The sequence below is a fragment of the Rhinolophus hipposideros genome (genome assembly GCF_964194185.1).
Source record: "Rhinolophus hipposideros genome assembly, chromosome: 4".
NCBI classification, from domain to species: Eukaryota; Metazoa; Chordata; class Mammalia; order Chiroptera; family Rhinolophidae; genus Rhinolophus; species Rhinolophus hipposideros.
In genome coordinates this window covers 99,306,433-99,333,335 of record NC_138050.1, presented here as the reverse complement: position 1 = coordinate 99,333,335, position 26,903 = coordinate 99,306,433, and the positions used below count along the sequence as shown (strand labels likewise).

Below are 26,903 nucleotides of genomic sequence, written 5' to 3'. Positions count from 1 at the left end.
GGGCAAGCTGGATACCTCTGTCTTCCTTATTAAGTAGCTAGTAATCATTCCCGTCTCCTAATCTCCCTTGTGTCTGCCATCTTGTGAAATATTTAATGGACCAAAGATAAGCGAGAGATGCTAATTCTATGAGAGCCCACGTCACACAAGTTAGCAGAAGTTTATCTAGATGGTGGCTTGTCTTCTGTGTTTCAAGTATGTATGTCTCACCTCCCTCTGAGGATTGTGAGGGACAAATTCTCATATTCCCTTTGAGAATTTGTTCATCTTAGAGGCGCTGTCACAGTGTAAGGACAAAGACAATGCTCCATAAATACCCTCTCCATCCTTGGCGCTTGTAGCATGCCTCTCGGCACGAGATTTTTGAGTACGTAGCAGAAATACCAGTGAAATTGCCAGCTTCCCTTTATGGGGCTTTGGCTCCTACTGCTGGACACCATGCTTTTCCCTGATCTGCCTGGTTTTGTTTTTTAGTATGGATTCTTAGAAGTGGGGAAAGAGATCATTCAAGGCCCAGATTCCTAAATCAATTACAAACTGAAAGAAATATAGCCCATCATGTTGGGACTAAAACCATCAGAATCAGACAGACCTGATTTGAATCCCCACTCCACTATGATTAGCTGTGTAACCGTGAGCATGCTGCTTAATTGCTCTGAGCTTTGGTTTCTTGATTTGTTGAGGCTAAAATAATCATAATACCTACCTCACGGAACTGTTACGATAATTAAATGAAGTAATATGTAAAAAATACTTAGCATAGAGCGTGGATCAGTATAAGAAATCAGTAAGTGTTATTTATTGCTAGAATTCAGCTTTTTTTATTCACTCCTATTCTTCCCACACAAATCACTTGTTGAAAGATTTACATCCCATGAATAACGTGTTCCATCTCAAAGTGAAAATTTTTAAATGGGGAAATAGCATGGGAGTGGAATCCATTTTTAATAGTCTGTCTTCTACAAAAGGACAGCATCAGGAAGTGGTAAGTAAATCAGGGCATTTGTAGAATGAGCACGTATACTTGAGACTTAGTACTAAACCCTGGCTATAATTTTAGGTTTCCAAGGCTTTAAAGGACTGCAAAGTGGGGTAAAAGGAGAAGAAGTGAGTGTTTGATTAAAATAAAAGAAGTACAGTATTACATCTTCCTGCAATTGAAAATTATGTTTCTGAAGGACTGATTAGAAAAATCATAGTTTTTGTATTTACTTGATCACCTTTGATGCCATTCTTCAAATCTTACATAGTTAATATTCTGCTATAATGTTGACACTTTAGTGTCAAAATTACAGAATAGAAAACAACAAGATGTAGAAGGGTAAAAATTATTTATGTATTTTATTTTAAATAAGAGATTGGAACTATTGTATATATTTAGAAGTAATTTTTTTAAAAAAACACACACATGAAAAAAACACCCTGTGTCATAGAAGATGTATATTTGTTAGTTCAGTTTTCATTAATAATAGCTAAAATAATACAAGTTTGAAGAAATAGGTTTTGGTAAAAGATTCTTCTGTTTTTTTTTTTTTTTTTTTTACTTCCAGACAAAAGGCTCTTTTTGCTTAATGCTTTTTGTGTTATTACAGGGTGTAGGAAAAAACAAGATTGTTGACAGATTTCTTCACCTGCTCAATAGACCCCGAGAATATATCCAGCTACACAGGTAAGAGGAAAAGACCCATAACCACTTAAGATCTGGTTTAATTATTTTGTTTTCCCCAGTATAATATAAAATTATTTTCTTAAAGACCCATTTTATAAACTCATTTTATTTCTGTTCCTCTTGCTCTTATCTCTCCTTTCCTTAAAAGGTAATAAAACCACGCAAAGTTTATTTTTAAAGTGACTAATGCTTTATAAACATGAATTAATAGATATTTTGTGGACAGAGAGTGATGAACATTATATTCCAGGAGTAGATTTCATCAACAGAAAGGCTCTTAAATTAGAATAAAAATGTGTAGAGTCTCACTCCACTCTAACAGGAAGCTAAAATAGCTCACAAGAGAAACAATAAATGATATGAATCTCAGGTATGAGATAAGGCACTCAAAAATATGGAAAAAATCAATTATTTGTGTTCCCTTGCCTTCCTTAAAAACACTTTGTGGATTATCCCAGAATGCTGGTTCAGGGATAGCTTTTAATCAAGTAGATTTTCTAGACATGGGTTGTTTTTAGATATATTAGTGAAACTGTTCCAATCTTTTTAAAATAAAATATACGTACAGCCACTGGGGTGGGGGTAGAAATAACGCAAGGAAATATACCAATTAATAAGCAACTTAAAACTAGATTAAATTGTTATTGTTTTAATCCCATGAGATAAAAAATATTTTGTAGTAGAAACAACATTGGATTGAATTACAAAAATTATTTTCTGGTTTGGGTCCTTTCACTAAATAATGATGTGTTCCTGAAAGAAAATTGGAGGAGAAAAAAGGCACAGTTAGTGGGCCAAAGAAGAAAGAGAAGAGAACCAAAGTAAAGCTGAAGGATGGTCAAAACCTCCCTCTGGCTGTGAAGGGGTGACTGGTGCCAGATTAATCCTACCACAGTAAAGAACTATAAACGTGGACAAAAGACCAGAAAAAGAACAATGACCAAAGAGAGCTGTGAGCTGAACCACCACCAGACCTCCCACACTGTTAGGCGTCTTGGCTGAACACTGGTATTCAGAAGATCCCTAATGAAGTCCATGCTGTAGAAATAGGACCCATCTATCCGTAGAATAAAAGCTACTCTACACACCCTTACAAAGTTTAAAAATAAGCCTTGGAAAAACAAGGATGCTTGCTATTTAACATTATTTTGGAAGTTTTTCTCATGCAAAATGACTTTAAAAATTATGGGGATGAGTATTAGGGAAATAAATGCCTCAAAAAGATCAAGTTGATTCAAAAGAATATAAATTAACTCCTTAGCTGAACAAACTAATACTGAATGAAGGAAGACTACAAAATCCAGACAGTCAACATCAAAGCATTCATAATGTCAAGCATTAAATGGAAAATTACTAGATTTACAAAGAAACAAGAAAAATGCTTAACAGAAATAGACTCCAGAATGGTGAATAATGGAAATAGCAGACAAGGACTGTCATGTAGTGCCATAAATATGTTCAGGCATTTACAGAGGAAAAAAAATAAATATGATGAGGAAATTTTTAGGAATTCTCCATACTGAAATGGAAACCCTAAAAAAAGCAGTCTCACATATGAGTAATTGGAAACTCAAAAGAAAGGAGAAAGAATAAGGCAGAAAAATATTTGAAGATATAAATGGTGTAAAAATTCCAAAATTGGATGCAAATTATAAAGTCACCAATCCACGAAGCTTAGTGAAACTCAAGAAGGATAGGCCAGAAACCATGACAAAGTACATTATAATCAAATTGTTGAATATTGAAAGAGAAGAATCTTTAAAACTGCCAGCGTAAAAAAGACATACATAGTACCCCCTTATCTGCAGGGGTAAGTTCCAACCCTCAACTGTGAATAGTACTGAATTCTAAATATGCTATGTTTTTTACTATATATACTCACCTCTTCACTTAAAGGAAGCACTTTAAGCCTTCGCTTTGGCATAGCAAAGTTGCCAGCATCACTACTCTTACACTTTGGGGCCATTATTAAGTAGAATAAGCATTATTTAAATACAAGCACTGCGATACTGTGACAGTTGAACTGAAAAACTTTTCCTTTTCTCTCTTACCTTTAAACTTTTCCACCAGTTTTTCTTCCTACATGGACAAAGTTTGGGGGAAAATAATGAAATATCAAAACATTTAAATAGTTTACTAGTTCTCACCTGCATAACTCATTTGTAACATATCACACATAGTTCCAGTTTTCTAGCCAGAAGGCACATGGCAAGATGCGTGTTTTACATTTTAAGGATGATACAGTGAGCACTACAATTTTTCATTCTAAGGAGAATTTGTGCTGTTTTATTTCATTTGCATTGTGTTTAGTTTTTACTGTTCAACGGTGCCCTTAAAAATACGTAATTACTTGAAAGTTTTAATAAATGTATATACTGATGCCCCTTAAACATATAATGTCAATTTAGAGCAAAAGCAAATTAATTTAAATTTTATATTTTAAAATAATCAAGCAGAAAACCAACTTCCTCTTAAGAAAGACTTCAGATGTTGAAATCAGCTCTCAAATTTATGCCCCAGAAAGAAGGAAGTCACTTTATATGAGAATCCCTTTGTATAGTGGGGCAATTTTTCCTTTCTTTTGTATCAGACAACAATATATTTTTTAAAAAAAATATGTTAGGCTCAACTACCTCAGTCAATTCTGATTATAGATTATGGAGGCGGTTACTTAATCAGCAAAAAAGGAGACAAAGAAATTCAGCTGGTATTTATAGTTATTCCTGGGTGTGTGTCACCATCACACTTGGTGATGCTTACGATTCATTATCTTTAATATTTATAAAAAGTTTTGATGCATCTTATTTTTCTAGGAGTTATTCCTTGGCTTCTAACTATTGGTATAAAGTTATTTATAACATCATCTTACAATATTTTAATGTCCTTAGGTTCGGTAAATGATATCTTCATTTTTATTCCTCGTATTGGTTATTTGCCTTCTCTCTCTTTTTCACATGATCAGTTTTGCCAGGGGATTATCAATATTTTTGGGTCTGTTCAAGCAACCAACTTTTTCAGTGTTGAACCTCTCTTTCATATGTTTCTTTTCTGTTTCAGTAATTTCTGATTTTATATTTATTATACCCTTCCTTTTGTTTTAATTGAATGTGTTGTTCTTTAGTAAACTTTTTTTATATGAAAGCTTAAATCATTGATTTTCAACCTTCAATTTATATATGTGTTTGAGGCTATCTATTTTGAATCTCTCTTTGGGTCTCAGTGTTTTCATCCCTAAGTAAGAGGAATGGACAGGGTCACTTCTAATATCTCTTTTATCTCTATAGTTTTCTATTAGGTTGGTGCAAAAGTAATTGCGGTTTTTGCAATGATTTTTAACCTTTTAAACCACAATTATTTTTGCACCTGCCTAACACCTTTCATTGGGCAAGAAGAAGGCAGTATTCAACGTGCTTTACAAAGTTTGGATTAGAGATACCATGTTGTACTTCCTGCCTAGAATGTCTCTCACACCAACCTTTGGTTGTGAAGTAACCAGTGATCTGTAAATACTGAAAAACTACATACTGCTTGTTTATATGTGTGGTGATTCTTCCATTGGCTACATAAATGTGTGGCTAGACATATTATCTGTGGAAAATCTTTCTAAATTCAAAATGCAATTAAATTTCAAAGCCATATATTTATGTGATTTTTGTTATAGCACCCATTGCTGTTTTATTGATTGAGGACAGTATTACCAAAAAAAATCTTTTCACTTTAAAAGGGGCCTTAGGTATCTCTATTTAGCATTATTTGATACTAATTTTGTATAAAGTCAGAAGTAAAAAACCTCCATTTCTGTTTAAAGTATGTCATCTTAATGACTTTTCATTAATTAGACTGACATTCCCATGAATGTCAATGTGAGTTTTTTCTTTATTATATATGCCATTAGGGCTGTATTTGCCATAACATTTAAGCTCATAAAATTGCTTTAGAGAAACACTTTTAAAGAACTAAAAACAGCAGTTGAAAAAAATGTTTAGACTTCTCTGATCAATGGGAGAACTACTTAAAGTCTTTACTTTGTTTATTTTAGATTCCTTTTAATGGATTTGCGATGTTACCATCTGAATAATCAGCCACACTCAGTTTAGTTTATGGATGTCATTCCAACAACATTAGTTATGAGCCATTGAAAGCATAATCTTGATAAGTCAAAGCATCATCAAACATACGGGAATGGGCATCTTATAATTATCAGATCTCGTGAAATAAGCAAGCTGGGCAATTCATGTCTTTAGTTAAAATCAAGATGTTGTCCTAAGGGTATTAGTTAGGTAATTTAAAAGATTAATGGACATAATTACGTTTGATGTTACATACTTTTGACAGAATATACTACAGGGCTCACATTTGTGAGCTACATCTATTTACTTGTTGTTCCACAATGTTATGTTAATTTGACATTAAAGAGGACACATAATACGTCAACTTGTGGAACTATATTTCCTCCTTGGATAAAAGTACACTGCTGTATTAAAATCAGAATTATCTTAGGGTTTTGAAATACTCGTGATACCAGATTTTCATTTTCATTTTCTACTTCTCATACATGGAGATGAAGGCACAGGTTCCATCATTAGTGTGACCTGTGCTCTTGGGTATTTTTCTAATGTTGGTGCCTGTTGTAAATATAGGGTTCCCAGGTCCCCCAGTATAATCCCAGTGAGATTTTCCTCAGGTATGCTCAATTTATTCCAGACTGGACTGTTCCCTGTCCTACTCACGAGTTCTGAACTTGTATCCATGCCTGTCTTTATTCTTCCATCTAAAATGAGCTCTATTTCTCCCTTAATCCTTTAATATTTGGTCCACTGTTATTTCTGTATGAACCCTTTTCTGATTTGTACTTCTGGGTGTAATTGTTCCCTCCTCTGAAACTCCGTAGGCCTGAATTTGTACCATTGAGATAGAAAGAACATGGATTTTAGACATCAAATTGTGTCATTCACTTTTGTGTGGCCTTGAACTCCTTGAGTCCTAATTTCCTTACCTATAAAATTGAAATAATAATACCTTGCAGGGTAGTTATAAAAATTAAATGAGAGAATGTGTGCAAAGAACCAACCAGATATCTGGCACACATTTTAAGTACCTAAATTTTTAGGCAAACTAATAAATACTAGTTTCCCGCCACATACCCCACTTTCTTGCCTCACTCTGATTTGCATACAGTTCATTTCTATACCTTATTTCCATCCCCTCCCCTTCTCCCAGTCCTGCCACCCCAACTAAACCGTGAACTTTTTGAGGAGCAGGAATCTGGTTTATTTTTATATATATTAGTTATTCACCTGATTTATATTTATTAGATTCCTGTTGCTTGCCTGTAGCTGCTTTACACACGGATGATGTCTAGATGATGATATTGAGCCTCACCTGGAGGTGCTTGCTTCCTTTCCAGTGGGTGAGAATACATCAGCATTTCTTACACAGTGTTGTATATCAGCTACGACAGAGGCATGTGCCAGTTCTGTGGGAACCTAGAGAAGAGGTGCCCAAGCCTCTGATTGTACGTATGTGATACAGTGGGAGATATCTGGAGAAGGTGGTACTGAATCTCGGCCTTAAGGGATACACAAGAGTTTTCTAAGTGCAGAAGAGAGAAAGGGGCAGTATGCTCGTTAAACAAAATGCTATGTAAAAACCAGGAAGGGCGAGGCAGCTTGCTGTAGCATGGGCTGTATATGCAGAGATGAATTGGTGGCAGGAGGACGATGTGGGCCTCGTAGGGGCCCCGCTGATGTGGGATTTTATCCTGAATGCAATGTGATGGAGTTAAAGCAAGAAAGATCATTATGACCACAGTCTGTGGGTAGATCAGAGCCAAACGAGACTTGAATGACAGAGAACACTAGGTGATCGCAGTAATCGAGATAAAATGGTTGGGGCTGAACTAATATACTGGCAGTGAGAATGGAAAGAAAGGATATATTTGAAATAGGTTTTACTGGATATTTTGGAAGCCCTGATAACTACATGGGTGGTGAGGGGAAAAGAGAAGAGTAACTTTCTTAGGTATAGTCTGCCCATCATGAGGCAGATACTATGATTTCCAGTGCTTCTGTGTTGAAATGACTTGATATGTGCTAATTCCATCTGGACCTTCCGCTCAAGCTCCCCTGATCAGTCCTTCCTACCTAGAGGCACTGACGGTTGTTTTAGAATTGAGTAAGGTCCCTTCTTCACATATGTATGACCTGTGACTGCATTCTGTAAGTACTCTCACGCCTGAGATGGTTTCAACTATTGCATTGTGTGGATGGTTATGGTTAAAACACTTGCTTTTTGCCTTTCATATTTTTATACACTTTTTCTTTGTGAAATCAAATGAGATAAAATGAAGTGTAAAACTGTAGCACTGACACTCTTCTAATCAAATGTCCTGGAGTGAATGATGGCATGCTTTAACAGACACAGCCTTATCCAACACGTAAGGCTTTCCTCAGGCTGAAGAACACCAAATGTGACACTGTAAATTTTGAAATCCACAAGGTCCCAGAAAACAAACAGATGTGTTGGTAGAAACTAGACAAACTAAAAGCTTCTCTGAAGTCTCATGGAAAAAGCTGTTATTGAGCCATCAAGACATTCTTAGCCCTGAGAAGAGCAGTCAGAACTGCAGGCATGCCAGCTGCTACACAGCTCTGAGCTGCCCCTTCTGTCTCACCTGCCCCGTTATGAAGCTGAAAAGGCGATTTTAGAAACACTTTTATCAGCGGTTGGACAGTGCTTTCCCCAACTGAGCATGTCCTCCCCTTGCCTGTTTTACGAAACAGGCTCTGCCCGTGCCTCTGACTTCTCCATGAAGGTCTTTAGCTTTGCAGTAGGTTTTCACTCTTCTCTGGATCATCCCCAAATCCACTTAAGTTCCTGTATTATTTTTGTTTATTCAACAAACACGTGCATAGCGGCTATTCTGTGCGGGGCACTGTTCTAGACTGTTTTTGAGTTGTAGTGTGGTCCTGCTCGCTACGACTCTGAGATGAATACCGTGACCTCTGTTTTCCAGGTCAGGACACTGAGGCACAGGTCACACAGCTGGCTTTACACAGCCTGGCGTCAGCTCTGCCCTCACCACTGCACATGCTGCTTCTTTGTTGTGCTGACCCAATGGTATCCCTGACAATAGTCCTTTAGTCAGTACCTCACTGAAGCACTAGCCATGTGGCAAGACTGCTGGTCAGTCAGTTCTTACATTCTGTATTTCAGTCTGTGGGTAATAACCTGATGCGTGAAATGCTAGCGTTCTAGTTCTAATCCTTGTCCGGCTTCACTTTCCTTTGGCCAGGCAGTCCGTAGTTTTCCATTTTCCAATAGTAATATCCTTATTACATTTCGCTGTCTGTCTTCTTGACCACTTCTCCAGATTCTTAGACTTCCTCTGGCTGTTAATCACACATGCCCCGTGGTATGTTATCAGTACATTTAGTCACTCTGTTTTCTGGTCTGTCACCCAGGTGACTCATAGGAACATAAAGCAAAGCACTTCCTGTGGTCTTTATGTGGTGTCCTTCCCAGGCCAACACTGCTTCAGTTGTCAGTGCTCCCACTGAGCGGTTGTGGGGACAGGTTTGTAAGTCAGACCTGCAGACCCCTGAAACGAGAGTAAGCAGCACACTCTAGGTTGTTTGGGAAGAGAAGACTGGAAACAGGGAGGATTCCAAAGGACTTTTTCATCTTTATTTCCTAAATCACAAGCTAAACAAGCTTGAGAACCACTGATGCAGTGTGTATTTTTTCTTTTTCTTCTTTTTTAGTTTTCTTATATTGCCTCTAGAGAATTGCTACATTCCTTTCAAGTGTTATGTATTTTTTTTAGTTTGAGAAAAACTTTAAAAATCCAAAAAATGTAAATCAAAATACATAATACATACCCAAATTTGTCACTCAGATCTAACAACTGTTGCAAATGTTTCAGATTGGATGCTACTCTTCCTTCTACAGAAATAAAACACTACATACCGTGTTTCCCCGAAAATAAGACCAGGTCTTATATTAATTTTTGCTCCAAAAGACGCATTAAGGCTAATGCTCAGGGGATGTCATCCTGAAAAATCATGGTAGGGCTTATTTTCCAGTTAGGTCTTATTTTTGGGGAAACACGTTATCATGATAACTAAAGTTCTCTTCAACCACCGCCTCCGATCTCATTTCCCCTTCTTCAAGTCAATCACTATTATCAACTGAATTTATAGACTTTCAGTCCTTTGTTTTTTTTCTTTTTTTAACTTGTAAAGCAAATTTTTTGTTGAGAAAAGTATTATTTCATGCTGACTTCCATGATACAATGAGTGACATTCTGATGGGGGTGGGGAGGGATTTTTAAAAGTTTCCAGCCTTAGTTGTAATAACAACAAACTCAACCTTGCAGTTGTTTCAATCTCACGTTGTGTTAATATGCTTAGTATCATGTCTCAGTCTCTGGGCCTCTCCTGTAAGCATCAGCTTCAGATCTCTTGGGTAAGCAGACAGAGTGAGGTAGTATCTTGGGCCAGTGCCATATACTTCCCAACAGTCCTTTTATTCATGAAAATCTAATTTGTTGTTGTTGTTGTTGAGTTTTCTTAGCTTCTGTGCCTTATAAGCGAGACAGCTGCTGCTGTAGGCAGACCCTTCGTGCGTCGGCAGCGGTGACACGAGCAGAAGGGGGTGCTGTGAGGCGCGTACTCTCAGTGAGCAGGTTTGTGTCTCACTGGGATGGCCCAGTTCACAGCTCCGCTAAGTAATTCCTGTTGACTGAGATACAGCTGTCACGTCTGGTGCAGGAAGAATTAAGAGCACGGCTGAAAAGTCTAAGAATTGTTTCTCCAGTGAACTTCATTCATTTATCCAGATGGTCAACAGATTAGGTTGGGTCATCTAGAAGCCGAGCCACAGATGGAAATGTGTGAGATTTTAGAGGGAGAGCTTTTAGGGGGAAGTGAAGGAGTCAGGTGAAGGCTGTGGAAAAGAAAGGGTTTCAGTCAAAGCCTGGCCTCAGCCGCCTCACAGAAAGCTCTGGGGCCTGAATGGCACAATCAGTTATCCCACCTGAGCCAAGACGACAACCTTTTTGCTCCCATATCACGAGGTCATTGGTTAAGGGCTGCCCCCCAGTAGAGAGGTGAGGGGGAACCGCTAACCTCCAGGCATTTCTGGGTGAGGTAGCACCCGTTGGTGGAGGACAGTTCTCTGGAGAAGGGTGCAGCTGTGAGCTTTCAGAAGTCAACCCTGCAGTAGCTGGGGGACCGGTGCGTTTTTGTGGGAAAGGACATCCGGGAGGGGTCCTAACGGCATCTACAATACCTTTATCCAGCTCCTACTGAGTATACAGCCCCCAGCACTGTTCTAGGCCTTGAGAAAAATGACGACAAACACAACAGACAAGGTTACTGCTGTCCTAAAGCTTTCTTTCTGGCGTAATGAGGGGATATGCAGCAGCCAGTTGAATAAACAGGAAAACATTAGATAATGAAAATGGCATAAAGATATTTACAGGGTACTGAGATTGGGAGTAAAGGGGAGCCTAGTTGGCGAGTAGAATTCAGAGACATTGGTGAGACTATTTTCCTAATTGTGGGATTTGCAGCAAGATGTTCTGGTATTTCTGCCTCTCTGTCTGTTCTGGAGACTCAGTGGATGAGATGGCCCAGTGTAGGATGGATCCGTAAAGGATTACTGATTTCAGGGACTAAAGTGCTGTAAGAACTTGGCCAGTGACGGTTTGGAATAGGACGGCCGCCAACATTTGAAATTTCCAGGCCTAGAATCAGACATTTATAACTGTTTTAATTGTTCAGTGTTTTGTTTTTTTTTTCTTTTTTGTGGCTCAAAATAATGTCACCCTGTGATGCTGTGACATAATAAAAAATACATCTTTGGTCTTTATCTCCATTTTTGGCATAAGAGCTTCTAAAACCCTTGTAATTTCCTGAGTTTTAGGGGTATGTTTTATTATGATATTTGATCTTTTGAATCTCTAGTTGTTGTTTTTTTGTTGTTTTGAGTGTTTTTGTATGCTAATGAGGTGACCCTTGAGCTCCTAGATATCTTCAGAATGGGGACAGGCTGCCAGAGGAACCAACCACATGATGAGAGGGTTGGAACTTTCAGCCCCACCCCCGACCTCAGGGAGGAGAGGTGAAGATTAAGTTAATCTCCAATTGAGTCAATCCTCAGTGATTTAATCAATGGCCCCTGCCTAATGTAACCTCAATAAAAATCCAAAACAGTGGAGTTGGGAGAGCTTCCAGGTTGGTGAACACGGAGGTGCTGGGAGGGTGGCACACACACTCTGCGTACATTCCCCTTCCCCCAATAACTTGCCCTGTGCGTCTCTTACAGTTGGCTGTTTTGCATTATATCCCTTCTAATAAACCTACAGTAGTAAGTAAAGTGCCTTCTGGAGCTCTGTGAGCTGTTCTAGCAAATCATGGAACCTGAGGAGGGGGTCCCAGGAACCCCTAATTTATAGCTGGTCCCTCACAACTATGGGAGGCCCAGACTTGTGATTGGTGTCTGAGGTAGGGGCGGGCTTGTGGGACAGAAACCCTAATCTGTGGGGTCTGCACTGACTCCACTGGGTAGTTACTGTCAGAATTGAATGGACCTGTAGGACACCCAGTCGATGTCTGCTGAGAATCAGAGAATTGTTGGGTGTGGAAAATCCACACATTTTGTGTCAGAAGTGCTGAAATGTAGAACTAGATCGTACACTCCTAAAATGTCTCATGAAAACAATTTGAAAACAATTTCCTAGCATGTCTAAAAGTAATAAATGAAGCCTTTCAGTGACCTATTAGTTCAAAATATGAAATGTTGCATTGTCCAATTAGTTTGCACAATCTCTGATTGACATTAGGAGAGATGGGAATTCCAAAGCCCATGTAACGAAAACCTTTGTGTGTCTAATAAATGAAATGTAGGGAGTCAGTGCTGTGCTTCTGTCTGGGTCCACATGCCTTTGTGAACTTTCTCAGCTGTAACAACCATTAAAACAAGTATCAGATTAAACTATTGTAGGACTAGACCTTCCAATCACACAGATAATAACGTGCATCAATCGCATTGTTCTCTCCAAAATATCCTTCGTCAATTTTTAATGAGAACAAAAAGGTTTTTTTTTGTCTTATTAACAAATAAAACTTTAAACTGTTTTTGAAGGTATTGTTTTCATCTTCAGCTCATTTTTTTGTTTCTATTTTTGTATATTTTAGAATCTGTCTTCTAGAAAAACATCCTTTTATTGATAGTGTGTTTAGAGCTGCCTTCCTAGAGTAGGCTCTGCTATTGTACATGTCATTCTTTATCACAATTGTGTGTTCCCACCTCTGTCTTCCCTTCCAGACAGTGAGCTCTCCCTTAGGGCAGGGTTACGTCCTTGAACTGCCTCCTTCCGGCATGTCTGAGTACAGTGATGTCCGATACATATTTGGTAAACAAATGATTAAATGCAATGTCTCTTCCTTCATGTCTATCTTTGCGACGTCCAGTAAAAGTAAGAGAGTCCTATCTCTGAAATGGATAGATGATTGGGCCTCTGTTTCCGTGAAGTGAAAGTGAGACTTTTGAGCATGATATTTAAGAAAACAGTACACTGTGGCCCACCTTCCCTATCCTGCTCTACTCCCCTCCATACAGCTGTATTCTAGACACACTCAGCGTCCCTCTGAAATTCTCTCGTAGCTCCAGACTTGTACGTGTTTGTTCCTCTGCCTGGAAGCACTTTCTACCCACCCCTGCCACTTAAAATCCTATTCAGCCATCAATACCCTGTCCTTTTCCATCAGAACTTATTATCTTCCCCTCTGTGTCCCCATTGAGCTTTGTTTTAATTTCTATGATAGCCCTTATTCTGGTGTAAATTATAGTTGATTGTCTTATAGCTATCTCACTGTCATGTGAGCTTCTAGAGAGCAGAATCTCTGAATTATTCCTATTACAACATTTCATGCTTAATAATCTGCTCTCCATGTTAGAAGTACATAATAGGTGTTGATTCATTCTCAGGGCCAACATTTGTTGCCTGCCTAGAAGGTATGAGGCATGATAATAGACACTAGGTATGTAAAAAAGATGACATCCCCTTGTCTGCAGATGTTATGCCTTGTGAGGGGACACTTCTGTGCACATCTAGAAGATTTCTGACGTGTACAGTACTTTCTATGGAACAAACAGTGCAGCTGGGGGGAGAGAAGTGAGCAGTAAGGACACTTCAAAAAGGAGGTAACATTTGACTGAGCTTTTTAAGACAAGGCTTTCAGGGATTGCCAGGCAAAGGAGGGAGAAGGAATGAGAACACTCCAGAGAGAGTGCACACTGGTCTGCTTGGTGCTTTAAAGAACTACCCGTTACTCAGTCCGGCTCAGGGTACGTGACTGAAGTGGCTGACTGGAGTGCATCCTTTTCAGCAAATATGAAACGCCTATCATATGCTGCTCACAAGGATGAGTGTTTACAACAGGAAGAGAAGAGCTGAAAATCCCAGCCTTGGTGTTTATATTACGAGAGAGAGAGAGAGAGAGAGAGAGAGGGGGGGGGGGGGGGAGAGAGATGATTAAATATATAGTGCCATGGGAAAAAATAAAGCAGGGAAGAGGGCAGGAGTAGAGTAAGATGTTTACTAGGTTGGGCTGGGAAGGCCTCATTGAGAAGGTGGACATTGGAGTGGCACTGATAGACAGTAGCTGTTTCCAGTCTTCTGCGTCTGTAAGCCTGCTTTTTTTTTAATTTATTTATTTTCTTTTTTAGATTTCATCTCTGTATTGAGTACTTCTTTTTTTTTTTTTTTTGGTGTGGTTTTGGAGATTTCCTGGATGACCTTAAATAAACAGCACTAATACCTAACGTCAAATGACAGACTAGGACCAGTGAACCACACCCTCAGATTCACCCTGAGAGAGCAGAAGAGATTGCCCAGGAGGAGAAGGAGCTTCTAACAGTCCCGAGATAGCTGTTTTACGTCTTAGAAAGGGGCGGTTGTTGAGATGCCCATGAGCGTAAGGCTGCACAAGCTGCACATGGCGTCTCGCCAGCGTGCGTCTGGAGGCTCTCCATCCACCGTGCTGATCCTGCCGGAGTTCGTAAGGCCGCGAGGAGAACAGTTGCCATTGTAAACTACCCATTTATTTAATTTTGGGTTCAAGAAATGTGATAGACACCAAAAAAGGCAACCAGACGCTGACCCTGCGATGTGCAGCGTCCCCTGTGTCCAGCTCACCTGTTTCCAGAAGGTGTGGGCTCAGGACAACTGCGTGTATTCTGGGATAGCTTACGCGTTCAACTTTGTAGTTTAATCTGCATTCCATTCTTCTGTTCCTGTTTTAAAAAACTGATTAGAAAATATATTTATTTAAATGGCAAGGAAAAAGGAAAACAGTCTGCACACTGTTTTTCTTTTTGCCTGGAAAAGGATAAACGAAGTTTCTACAAAGAAATTAAGTCATTTTGAGTCCCTAAAATTTATGGGCCCAGAAAGCTAGTTTTCAGAGTAAAGACAATAGGTCTATTTTTAAACATACTATTTTAGTAGATGTGTTTTTATTATTTTTAAAGACTAGACAAGACTTTCAGAGTTTGTTAAAAGACGATTATCAGCCTGGCTTTGAATATTGGAGGATTTTTTTTTTTAATACTGTCAAGATAGTACTAGGAGATGCAGTAAAGGCAAGTAGATTTTGAAAACTAAGCGGATGGAAATGTTTAGCTTCCATCAGATGGCTGTTTTGCTGTGGCTGTTTTCTACCTTCTCTTCCCAGCAGGAACTACCTCTGAAGAGCAAAGGTGGCATCAAAGCAAGCTTCCTCCATCAGTTTTATCCCCTTACTGTCCTCCGCCTGCGGTGTGTTAGGATTTTTTGCATCTGGACTTATTAGTGATGAGAGATTGATTACTCCATCAACTATTTGTCCTCCAAAACAACTATTTTAAGAGCTGGAGTCTTTCCAGGAACTTTGGCAGAAGTACTCTTTGGCTTGTCTTACTAAAAGGACTTTTCCTCAAAGCATTCACAGCACATGCAATGATGCTATTTCTCATTCCACTTTTATCTTCCTTGCTTTGTACTCTGGCATACTCCTTCATATGTTCTATGTTCATTCTCTCTGTAGAGACGAGTAATCTTGGGCTTCAAGAGGCTAAGAGACGGATCAAGCTAGGAGGACTCAGCTTTAAGCCAGCATTGTGTCTTAACTTATACAATTACTCTAATCACAGCTCTAATCACAGCTAATTTGCATCTTTCTTTTTTTGTATTGGATGGCAATACTGCTCATAATAATGTCTGTTGCTGTCTGAGGGCCTGGGGAAGTTTGTTTCCCAACGTGGTGAAAAAATTTGCCTTTTAAAAGGCAGGGGTAGGAAGGTGGACTTCTTCTATTCAGCAGAGCTCAGAATGTTTGTAAACGTCTGTTAATTCTCACATTTGTATGCGTCGCCTCTCAGTACCACTCTCTGTTTTATTAGTGATAATTATTATTAGTGTTCCTTTATTTCATTAGTTATTTTAAAATAAGCCTTGTGGAAATGATATGCTTGATGATGCCATAAACAACTTCTTCACTTGAAAAAAATCTTTCGACAACATTTATTTCTCAGTCAGTAATGTTATGCTTATCTCTCATTCGCAAAAATTACCATTGAATTATATTTTCAAAATCATCCCTGTTTTTAAAATATGGAGCAAATATTTGTTAAGTGCCCCCTATATGCTGTGTTCTATCCTTCCTTTCTCCTGTTTGGCTGATATTAATGAGTGAACTCTTCTTACAGCCATTTTTATTTTATTGAACTGTAAAGTTAGAGTAGATTTTTGTGTTCTATCCTTCCTTTCTCCTATATATGCTGTGTTCTATCCTTCCTTTCTCCTGTTTGGCTGATATTAATGAGTGAACTCTTCTTACAGCCATTTTTATTTTATTGAACTGTAAAGTTAGAGTAGATTTTTGTGTCTATTTCTTCCTTCATTCTTAAGTTTCAATCTTGTTTTTATAAAAGACAGCTAACCATAAACCAATTAAAATACAACTCATTAAGATATCATCCTCAAAATAAACATCACTATTTTGAGATCTTTTGCTGCTCAGTAAATTAGAGGATATTAGCTTAATGGACCTTTACAAGCAACATTTCAGAACAGATTGTTCTTGCTCTCTAGAAGCCAATTTTCTTTACTTATTTTGATCAAAAAACCTGGTGCTTATACAATCTAATTACTTTTATTGCATCTGGAATCACTTTAAATTGCTATTGAAACATTAATTACTCTAATTTAAAAAACAAAGTTAAAGTTATAGACTTTAAAGAAGACTAGAGTTTAGCACCATATTTCTTTGAATAGCCCCTTTATCGATATAGGCTTTAATTGACAGTTTTAGTTTGTAAGATCTAAGAAGTGAGAACAATTGGTGATAACATAAATGTCAGCAATTAGCAGAACTTTCTAATTAATTCTTCAAGCGTTACTGCTAACTGTTATATACTGGAAAGCCATCTCTTTATTAAACCTTAGACTAAAGAAATGTGACTAGATGTGTTTTAACTTTTCTTCTCCTAGTAATGCTGAAATTGTTGACTCTATTTAAATTTTTATAAGCTTATATTTCAAAGCTGTTCTTAAGATGGAGAACTCATAATAGAATTGAAATTGTAGCAAATAAATAAAATGTTCCCCTAGAGTTATTGCTTATTTATGTGGAAAAGTAATTTCTTTTGATCCAAGATGCTCATAAACACAGAGCAATAATTGTAATCATGTACTCTGAAAAAGACTCAGTCTTTAAGAGTCCATTCATATGCCACCTGCGACAACAGCCGTCACCTTATCTCTTACTAAACTGAAGTTTATAATATATAGGATATCTGAAAAACAATCTTTCTTCATGTATTAAGTGCTATGCAGAAGATAGTGGATTGGTTTCTACGCTTACATAATCAAAGAAACTTACTGAAATATAAGCCAACCGACTTTTTAAAATTCATTTTTATTTTATGTATTTTATTAGACTTTGCTTTTCTTTTCCTGTATACTTTTGTCTTTTGTAAGACAAAAGGATCAACAACACAAATAGAACAAGCCCACTTTTACCTTTTTTTCCCCCTTTCTTCCACCTTCCCCACCCCCCACTATGGTTCAAGCCGTTGTTTCTCAATCTAGTGTAGGACACAGCTGCCGGGCCCATGCTGGTATTGTGAGCCTTGAGCTCCCCCCAGCTGAGGTAGTTGGTCGCCGGTCATCGGTCGGCCTCTCACAGCAGCTCACACCAGCTGCCGGCCACTCACGCTGGCCACCGGCCACTCGTGACAGCACACGGCAGCACCCACCAACCTCCAGCTGCTCAGGGCAGCCCAGCTCCAGGGAGAGCTGTTGTTCACAATCTTAGCTGTAGAGGGCGCAGCTCACTGGCTCATGAGGGAATCGGACCCGCGACCTCGTTAGGAGTACAGCACTCCAACCACCTGTGCCCCTAGGCTGGCCCAACTTTTATCTTATTCCTATTTTTCATAGACTGCTCCACGGAAAGCCATAATTGCCAGTTGTATTTATCCTCGTTTGTATTCCCTTTTGGAAGTCACATGGGTTGTACTTGTTCACTCAAACTTAACCGTTTTTATTTCTGGTACCAAAATCTTTTCAGAAATCTAATTTGACAAGGTGTATGCTATCAGAACTCAAGTATTACAGCGCAATTTCATTTGCCTTTTTAGAGTTGGAATTCAGCTTGAATTTCCTGTTCTTACCCTGCTCTGAGGCACTATAGTTAAGATGATAATAACTGAATTTTCTTCCTACCCACAATGATACAAGAGTTCCTTTTTCCATTTTGGTGCTGGAAGGTGTCATGTTGGTGCCCATTAAATATGTGACAGCTAAAGTGAGAAATTCGCTATATTGCTATAAAAATCTGTGTGAACACATCTTTTTCTCTTCCTCACCCACCCCCTTCTGTATTGCTGGAATATTAACAGTGAATTTAAGTAAGATTAATTAAGCTCTGTTCTTGATTGTTTTAACCTCTAAACATTAATTTTTAGTAGAAGATAGCATAAAGTATGTCCTACAGTAAACTTATAAGACCCAGGACTACAGAAAATGAACATATGACTATGTATTGTCATATTGCGTAAGAAACATTTTATTCATACTAAAAGTTGATGAGCTCCAATAAATTGTGATAATGTAGTCTCACTTTCCTTAACATCACCCAAGGCTTTATTTTAGGCACATTTGAATTTGAATTTTAGCAAAGATTAAAGAATAATATTAGGTTCTTTGTAAAGTGTAGTGCTAGGGCCAGAGGAAGCAGTGGATCATGGGAGCTTGGACTAAGGCTCAGGAATGGCAATATGGCAGACCCACCAGGGAATTAACTGAAAAAATCAGTCACCATTTGGTTGGTAAAAGGCAGTAGCCTTTCAAGCTTGGTGCAAATAGGGCAGGTCATCTAGAAACTGTAAATGTCAATAGTTGTATTGCCAGCATAGCTGCTCAAGCCCTGGCCGATGAGGCCTCAGAAGCAGAAGTTACCTGCTGCAGTTAGAAGTGAACTTCAGCTCAGCTGGAGTCTGCGACGGACATGAAAACATTTTCCCTCAATCTTTGACTCATCAACCTTAAGTGTAATTCTCGACATGACTGTATTTCCTAATACACACTTAGAAAGGAATAAGGAAGGTTCCTTACCTCTAAGAGAGTCAGCCTCAGTCAAACTCAACATTTACAAAAGTGGGTTCTGTAGTTCCAGATTCTCGGTTTAAAAAAAAAAAAGAGTTCCATCTTCCAATAAATTTATGTTGCGCTATAAGCTATAATGTTGGGGTTTTTTTTTTGACTTATAGCATTTTTGTTCACTTCATTATGCATTCATTTATTCAACAAATATTTATTAAATTCTCCCCATGAGCAAGACATCCATTAGATGCTGGGGACAGGATGAGGGACAAGGTAGATCAAGGTAGATATGGTGTGGAAAGATAGGTATTAAAGTAAGCAACAGCAGTATAGTGTGTTAGGGCAAAAATCGGGGGAGATCAGGGCTCAGCGGGAACACACAGCAAGGCCACCTACTCTGGTCTAAAAATGGTCACAAGGGAAAGAGAAGTGATTGATCTTTTTATCTGGAAGACAAAAGGGAAGAATTTAGATAATCTGCAAACCTGGATTAATTCCCAATCCCTTCTAATTTATATTTGCATGTACAAAATACTGTTGCTGAATGGAATTTCATTGCAATTTTTATTCATTTGGGCATGATGAACCAAAAGTAAAAAAGAAGTGCTCTTGTGTTGTATTTTTATTCATGATCAAATGTCGGTTTATTTCCATACTAACTGTAAAGTGTGTTGGTTTCACTACAGGGACACCACGGTACAAACCCTTACTCTTCAGCCTTCTGTTAAAGATGGGCTTATCGTGTATGAAGACTCGCCTTTGGTGAGTAATCCATTTATATGAATATTCACAACTGTATTTTTTTTTTTTTTTTTTAGTGATCATTGTATTTCAGCCTTTGACCGGGAATATGGAGTCTTTCGTAGGTTCCAATATCTTTCAGTCTTCACTGGAAAGCACTCATTTATATATCATTTGGGGAGTGGATACTTAAATGCAAATTCTTTGGGGAGAATAACATGCTTTCTAATTCTGTTCTGTCTCCAGAGTGACAGAGTTAGGGAATGATAGAAATCCTCTAATGATTTCTTTTCCGTTCCAGAATTTAAATAAGAAACATAGTTTTCTGTTATTTTCAAATGTGTAGAGTTTGAAATTAGATAATGCTTCTGGAATGTTTTTTAAAATGATTTTAATGAATGAAATATTAGCCCAATGTTTTGGGCAACTGGGAAGATCCATTCCTCTCTTCTCACATGAGGCCCAAAGAAATCCCAGCCTGCCTGGCCTGCCCCTCTGTGTAGATAACTCCTTTGCGGCAATGGCACAAAGAAGCCATCCCGAGGACATCTATGGTCCGGCACCTGTTAGTATCTCCTGCCGGAATTCTTCCCGGTGGGGCCTGGCTCTCCCTACACAGAGAAGTGAAGCCTGCAGCTCATGTTAGAAGCTACATGTTTTATCTTCTTTTTTAATTCACTTTATTTTTACTCTAAAATTTAAAAAGAAAAATTTGTCATCAGTTTTTTTAGAATATGGAATAAAATATTTGCAGTATGGGGAATCACTATTTCTCAGTCTGTATTTCCTTACAATTATGTGCCAAAACTGTGCAATGAGAAAAGTTTATGATTTGATCCATTTAATGTTATGAGATGTTTCTTACTATTTTAAAAAAAATAATCTTTGGCTTTACATTTAAATTCATTGAGTATGTCTTCCTGTCCACTCTCTACAAGTGTTTTAAAGAGTTTTTCCTAGCTTTTATCTTTCTTTTCAGGATGTTACTATTCACTCAGGTTCTAAGACCTAGAACCTTTTCTTACTTTTCCTTTCCATTCTTCCTATCTAATCAGTTGCCAAGACTAGATTATACGTCTGAACTTTTCAGATCATTCTAATGCTTTTAATTTTCATTTCCCCCAATGCCTTGGACCCTAAAATCTGCTCCTCCAACCCATTTTTTTACCAAATTATTATGATAATCCCCTTTTAGTTGATTCTACACATTGCCGTCAGATTAAATGCCCTGACGTGCAGTTTGAAGTTCCATTCTTATCATATCTGAACTCATCGCTCTTTAGTTACATCCCATTACTTGATGAAGGAAAGTACATCGTTTTCTGTCTAGCAATCACGTGTTTAGTAGTAGAGACCTGATCTCCCCTTTTAGGCCCTATTTTCTCATTTCTCACATTTAGCCTCTACTTCAACCCAGATAGGCTACTCATATTCACTCTTCCCTCGCTATGCTCCAGGATTTCTTGAGTTGGACCATTGATCCCCTTTTGTCTCAAATAACCATGTCTTCACCATCCATTCTGATCTGTTAAAATTATGTCTTTTTTAGAGCCGTAATAAATGTCGTGTTTGAAAATCCACCATTTACTACGATACCTCACTCACTTAACCCCCATGGCACTTTAATTTCTCAGTGCTACCCTTGTTTTAAATCTCCCCCACTCTGGTCTGTACCATGTTATAGACATCCTCAACATAAGAATGATTATATTGCTAACAGGAAATAAAGTGGTAACCTCAGACTCGGCAGTCTAGTAAATGGGTAGCCTTTGGTAGAGACCCGTAAATTTTGTTCCCAGCTGTGTTACAGGCTTTTTTTTTTTTTTATCCATAACTTAAATATAATCAGCCATTATAGATTCAAAGCAATGAGAGATGAAGATTTTTTAAAATGTTTGCTTTCAGTTTTTGTTTATGGTAAATGTTCTGTCTTCAAGGTTAAAGCAGTGAAGTTGGGTCATATTCTGGTAGTAGATGAGGCAGACAAGGCCCCAACAAATGTCACCTGTATTTTAAAAACTTTAGTAGAAAATGGAGAAATGATTCTAGCAGATGGAAGACGCATTGTTGCAAGTGAGTATGAAAAAAGCAACTTTTCTTTCAATATATGCAATTTTTACATTTCTGGTATCAAATGACACCGTTAACTACTTCTCTAAAAGCAACAAGTGTAAGTCCAAAAAACCTCAAGTTGTCCTTATTGACAGTCACTTATAAAAATCTATTATGTCTGAACCAAGGTTAGTCAGTTTCACTTTTTATAGCCACAGAACAGAGTATCTTCGAAAATTTCAACAGTAGTTTTAGGACAAATCAGCTTCGTATTTTTCTACTCTTAGAATACCAACATATAATCCTTATTATACTCATCGCTCAGTTATTTGCGTGCAGTTTACTTTCTTTCATTTTTAGCTGGAATTTTTTAAAGCTCTAACGTGTTTCTATTACAACCTTAAAATTAATGTTATTAGCTCAGTAGAGTTACACTCCTCTCAAATAAAACTACAGGTGCTTCACAACTATCATTTTTTAATGATAGTATTCAGTTTCTTTAATACCTTAAACATGTGCACAAAGAAAGCTCCAGTCAACTCGAGGTTATTTATTTTAAGAACTACAGTAGAATTTCTTGACTGGAAATAAATCAGCATTGCACAAATGGGTTAACAGGGTGTTGAAGACCTTTATTCTATGCGATTAGGTTTCAGAGTACATAATCTGAACAAGAATCACTGCTTAGCTGCAGACAGTAGTTGCTTTGCAAAGTGACAGAGCTGCTGATCTGACAAACACGAAAGGATGTTTGCATTGTCCTTGAGTGTCCTTTAATTATCCCTTCTTATGAATTCTTACCTTGTTTTTTCTTTTAAGGAATAATAGCATCTCAAGCCAAATTTAAGAACTATAAGACATTTGGACAAATTTGCTCTTTTACGTATACATTGAATTGACATAAAAAAATGCAAGTTCCTGTATAATTTTATAGGCTTTATCAGTATTCTGTTCTTACGCAAACTTTCTCAAGAAAGATTTTTTTTCCTGCAACCAAGTTGTTACAGCAGATTTCAGAGTTTTTCAAATAACTGAACAGTACGATTGCTTTATTATTTTAAAGCCTGTAACTTGATATTCTTAAGAATTTTATCAATAAAGAATAAATAGAAATTTTGTTTTTCAGATTCTGCTAATGTGAACGGAAGAGACAATGTTGTAGTGATTCATCCTGATTTTAGGATGATTGTTCTGGCCAATAGACCTGGATTTCCTTTCCTAGGCAACGATTTCTTCGGTACTTTAGGTAAAAGCAATAATGATAATAATAACAAAAGCAATAGCAATAATAATACTACCTTACTAACACTGCCATAATGGCTGTCACGGAACTCTGCTGTGTGCTGTGTCATCATCACTACTACCCGTGACAGTATTTGTTATCCCCATGGTAAAGAAGGAGAATATCTGACATTCAGCAAGATTCTTTTTCTAGGGCCCCTTAGATAATGAGTGTTAAAGCGTGGCTCTGATTCCAGAGTCTGTTTCCTTAAATAATTACACTATACTTTGTTGTTTAGGGCCTCTTAGAAATAAAACACAAAATGGTTTTTTAGTGTCTAGTTTTGTCACATTCCCCCTGAACCTGAGCAGGCTGGAGGCCAGCTCAGAAGACTGACGACATTGATGGAGAGGCCGTGGGCTCACCTTAGTCTCAAGAGCCTATAAGAATAGTGTCTCTGTGGCAAGTAGGTCATTCTGGAAACTGGTAATTCCCATACTGACCATGAAGCAGTCTCAGTGTGCTACCAGAATTTTCGGTCTAGCAGTTCCACATCCATGAATTTATCCAAGGGAATTAGCCATGCAATAATGTAAATACAAGGATAGGCAATACAGCATTGTTTATAGGAGCAAAAAAATGGAAACAACCCAAAAGGAACTGGATAAAGAAATTGTTATATCCACACAACAGAATGCTATACAGCTGTTTAAAAAAATAAAATAAAAAAAGAAGAATGGATAAGTTTCCCCATGCTGATTTAAAAAACAAAAATTCAGAACAGTGAGTATAGTAGTCTACTATTTGAATTAATTTAAAAAAACACAGAAGGCAAGAGGGATGTGTGTACATGATTTCACTTTGTACATGCAGAGAATCTCTTGAAAAGAGCACACAATATGTCTCCCCAGTCCTCTTAGCTCTCTGACCTCGTGTGCTAACTGCTTTATGCTGCTGTCCCCATCACTCATTCTGTTCCAGCCACCTGCTCTCCTGCTTCTTCCTGGGACATGCCAAGTGTGCTTGCCGTTGGGCTTTGCATTAGCTATTCCTTGGCCTGGAATGCTCTAACCCTAGAGATCTGCAATTGTAGACATGAGACCTACTAGACTCACCTGCCTACCATCACCATTCTGATGTCCTGCACCGCGCTTTTCTTTTTCCTCTGAAACATTCGGTTTCTAATATTTATATTTATTGTTTCCTTGTGCCAGAATATACACTCCACGAGGAGAGGGATTTTTGTATCGTTGATCACTGATGTATGTAAAGTACCTAGAATAGCACTTGACACATGAAGACCTTTACTAATTACTTGATGAATGAATGGATGAGGGCTCAATTATAGCTGTATGTTAGTATTACATTTGATTTTCCGCAAAGCAGGCAAAAGCTGTTCCTTACGTTTGTATTTGAACGAGCTGGTCTGTGAGATAAGCTCAAAGTTATGATAGCTTGCATTTTATTCGGTTGCTTTTATAAATATGTTATAAGGATAAAATAATGATTCAGATGGTTTCTATGTCAAAGGAAGATCTAGATGGCCTTTCTTCCTAAAATGAACACAACAAATAATGCTAATTTATTTGCTTTAACTTCCTTTGGTCCCTGGTATCCTGGATTATGAATCAGTAGAATTATATGAGCACTCAATATGAGAAAGTCATCTCTCTTGAGCATAAATTATGTTTTTCTAGTATATTCTCAGATGCCTAAATTGCAGATGGAATATTTTGTATTTCTACACTCCTTTTTCTTGATTTTAATTTAGACATTGTCTCTGCAGGTTTACTTTTCCAAAACTAACTTCTAAAGTATATTCTAGCGATCTGCACAAGACACAAATTATTTAGGGAGTGAAGATGGTAATTCCCGCTTTTTAAGTATACGTACAGAAACATGCATATGAGCTGGATGTGTATAATTTCTGAAGATATTCAACACCTGTTAAAGTTAAAAATGTGGTCTCAGAACCACATGGAGATTATTTTCCAATCAAATGGAATAGGAATAAATCACCAAAACTGTATATGTTTCTATGTGTGCATTTTTAAAACATACTAATACAGGTGTGGAAGAATTAAACACCGACCTGATAACACGGGGTGCTATGGGGAAGCGAGTGGAATCGGCAAAGACACAGGCTATTCTCTCTTTTGTCCTTTGTGTCTGAGTATCTCCCAATGAGATTGTATGCAAGTATTGTGTAATTTTTAACAGAAATAACTCTATGTGAAATAAACCACACATCACTTCGTTCCATTCTCTTTTGCTGTAGTCATTTGCTTTCTTCATGTATCATCCTGTTGTCGGATGGGCTTTCAGTGCAGTTTTACACATTTAAAAATAGAAGTGCTTTGGTGAGCAACCAGTGGCTCTTTCAATGACCATTCCCTGTTTTCTGTGGCATTATAATGGATTAGCTGCATGCTGAATGTGAATGTTTTTCTCCTCTAGGTGATATTTTTAGCTGCCATGCAGTGGATAATCCCAAACCCCAGGCAGAGCTCGAGATGCTCAGACAATATGGACCAAACGTGCCTGAGCCCATCCTTCAGAAGCTTGTGGCTGCTTTTGGAGAGCTGAGGAGTTTAGCCGACCAGGGAATTATTAACTATCCTTATTCTACCAGAGAAGTTGTCAACATAGTCAAGCACTTACAGGTGAGGCACACACCTGTGCATAAAGGTTTACAAGAAACCATCAACCTTGTTTGGTTTTGACTGTTTAATTTATACCAAGTCTTTCAGTTTCTAGAAAAGTCATACTGATTCAGATGATACAATATGAAGTGTTTGTCATCTAAATTTGAAATCTGGAAAACCAGTGGACATTTAATATTTAGTCTTTGAATTGACTTTGGTTGAGTTCTGTGTCATGGCCGTTACCAAGAAGCCAGGAAATTGGCGGAGGTGTTTTGGGGGGTCAGGAAGACAGGGTGAGACAGCTGGGCAACTTTATTACTACTTGACTTTTATACAAGCACATGGTAGCTGAGTGAAAAATATTTCCATTTTGCAAACAGGAGACTTGGAGATGGAAAGACTAGGAACTAACAGTATTGATTATATACCTGTAAATACTGCAAGAAAGTTTTATAAGATAGAGTAAGTGAACAGGAAATGAAATTCCCTGTAGCCGTGTACAGTGTATAGTCTACCTTGGTAAAGAAAATTAAACAGAAACCTATGTAAATTCTATTTATCACAAATAATGGTCTTTAAGTTGTCATAACCTAATAACTCTTGATCTTTGCCCCATCTCCAACCCTCCAAGGAACACCTAGAAAGGAAAATAGAAAGCTGTATTCTGCCTACAAAACCATAAATCCAGCTCCGATCCCAGGGCCTAAAGAAAATCAAGACAGAGCCAGACTCAGAGGATACGACCAGTGTAAACTCAGCTTTTAGTAATACTTGTTTTCTTTCCGTCTGCTCTTCCCTATTTCTCTATGCTCTGTACTTGTTAGGTTCTCCTCTTCTTTTCTTGTTCCATTATCTTTTTCTTTTCATTTACTCATAGACCTCTGCATTCTCTGTTTCTTCCGTATAAATATTCAATGCTTT

At 37.9% G+C, this 26,903-nt stretch overlaps 1 protein-coding gene across 1 annotated transcript in view; it reads left to right on the top strand.

Moving 5' to 3' along the window:
- The window catches only part of VWA8 (von Willebrand factor A domain containing 8), a 298,600-nt gene that overhangs the window by 135,279 nt on the left and 136,418 nt on the right, over positions 1-26,903 (top strand). Inside the window, exons 21-25 of the mRNA XM_081046044.1 lie at positions 1,593-1,669; positions 20,009-20,084; positions 22,001-22,136; positions 23,242-23,361; positions 25,795-26,000. Of these exons, the coding sequence (XP_080902170.1) occupies positions 1,593-1,669; positions 20,009-20,084; positions 22,001-22,136; positions 23,242-23,361; positions 25,795-26,000 (615 nt within the window). The remainder of the gene's footprint in view (positions 1-1,592; positions 1,670-20,008; positions 20,085-22,000; positions 22,137-23,241; positions 23,362-25,794; positions 26,001-26,903) is intronic.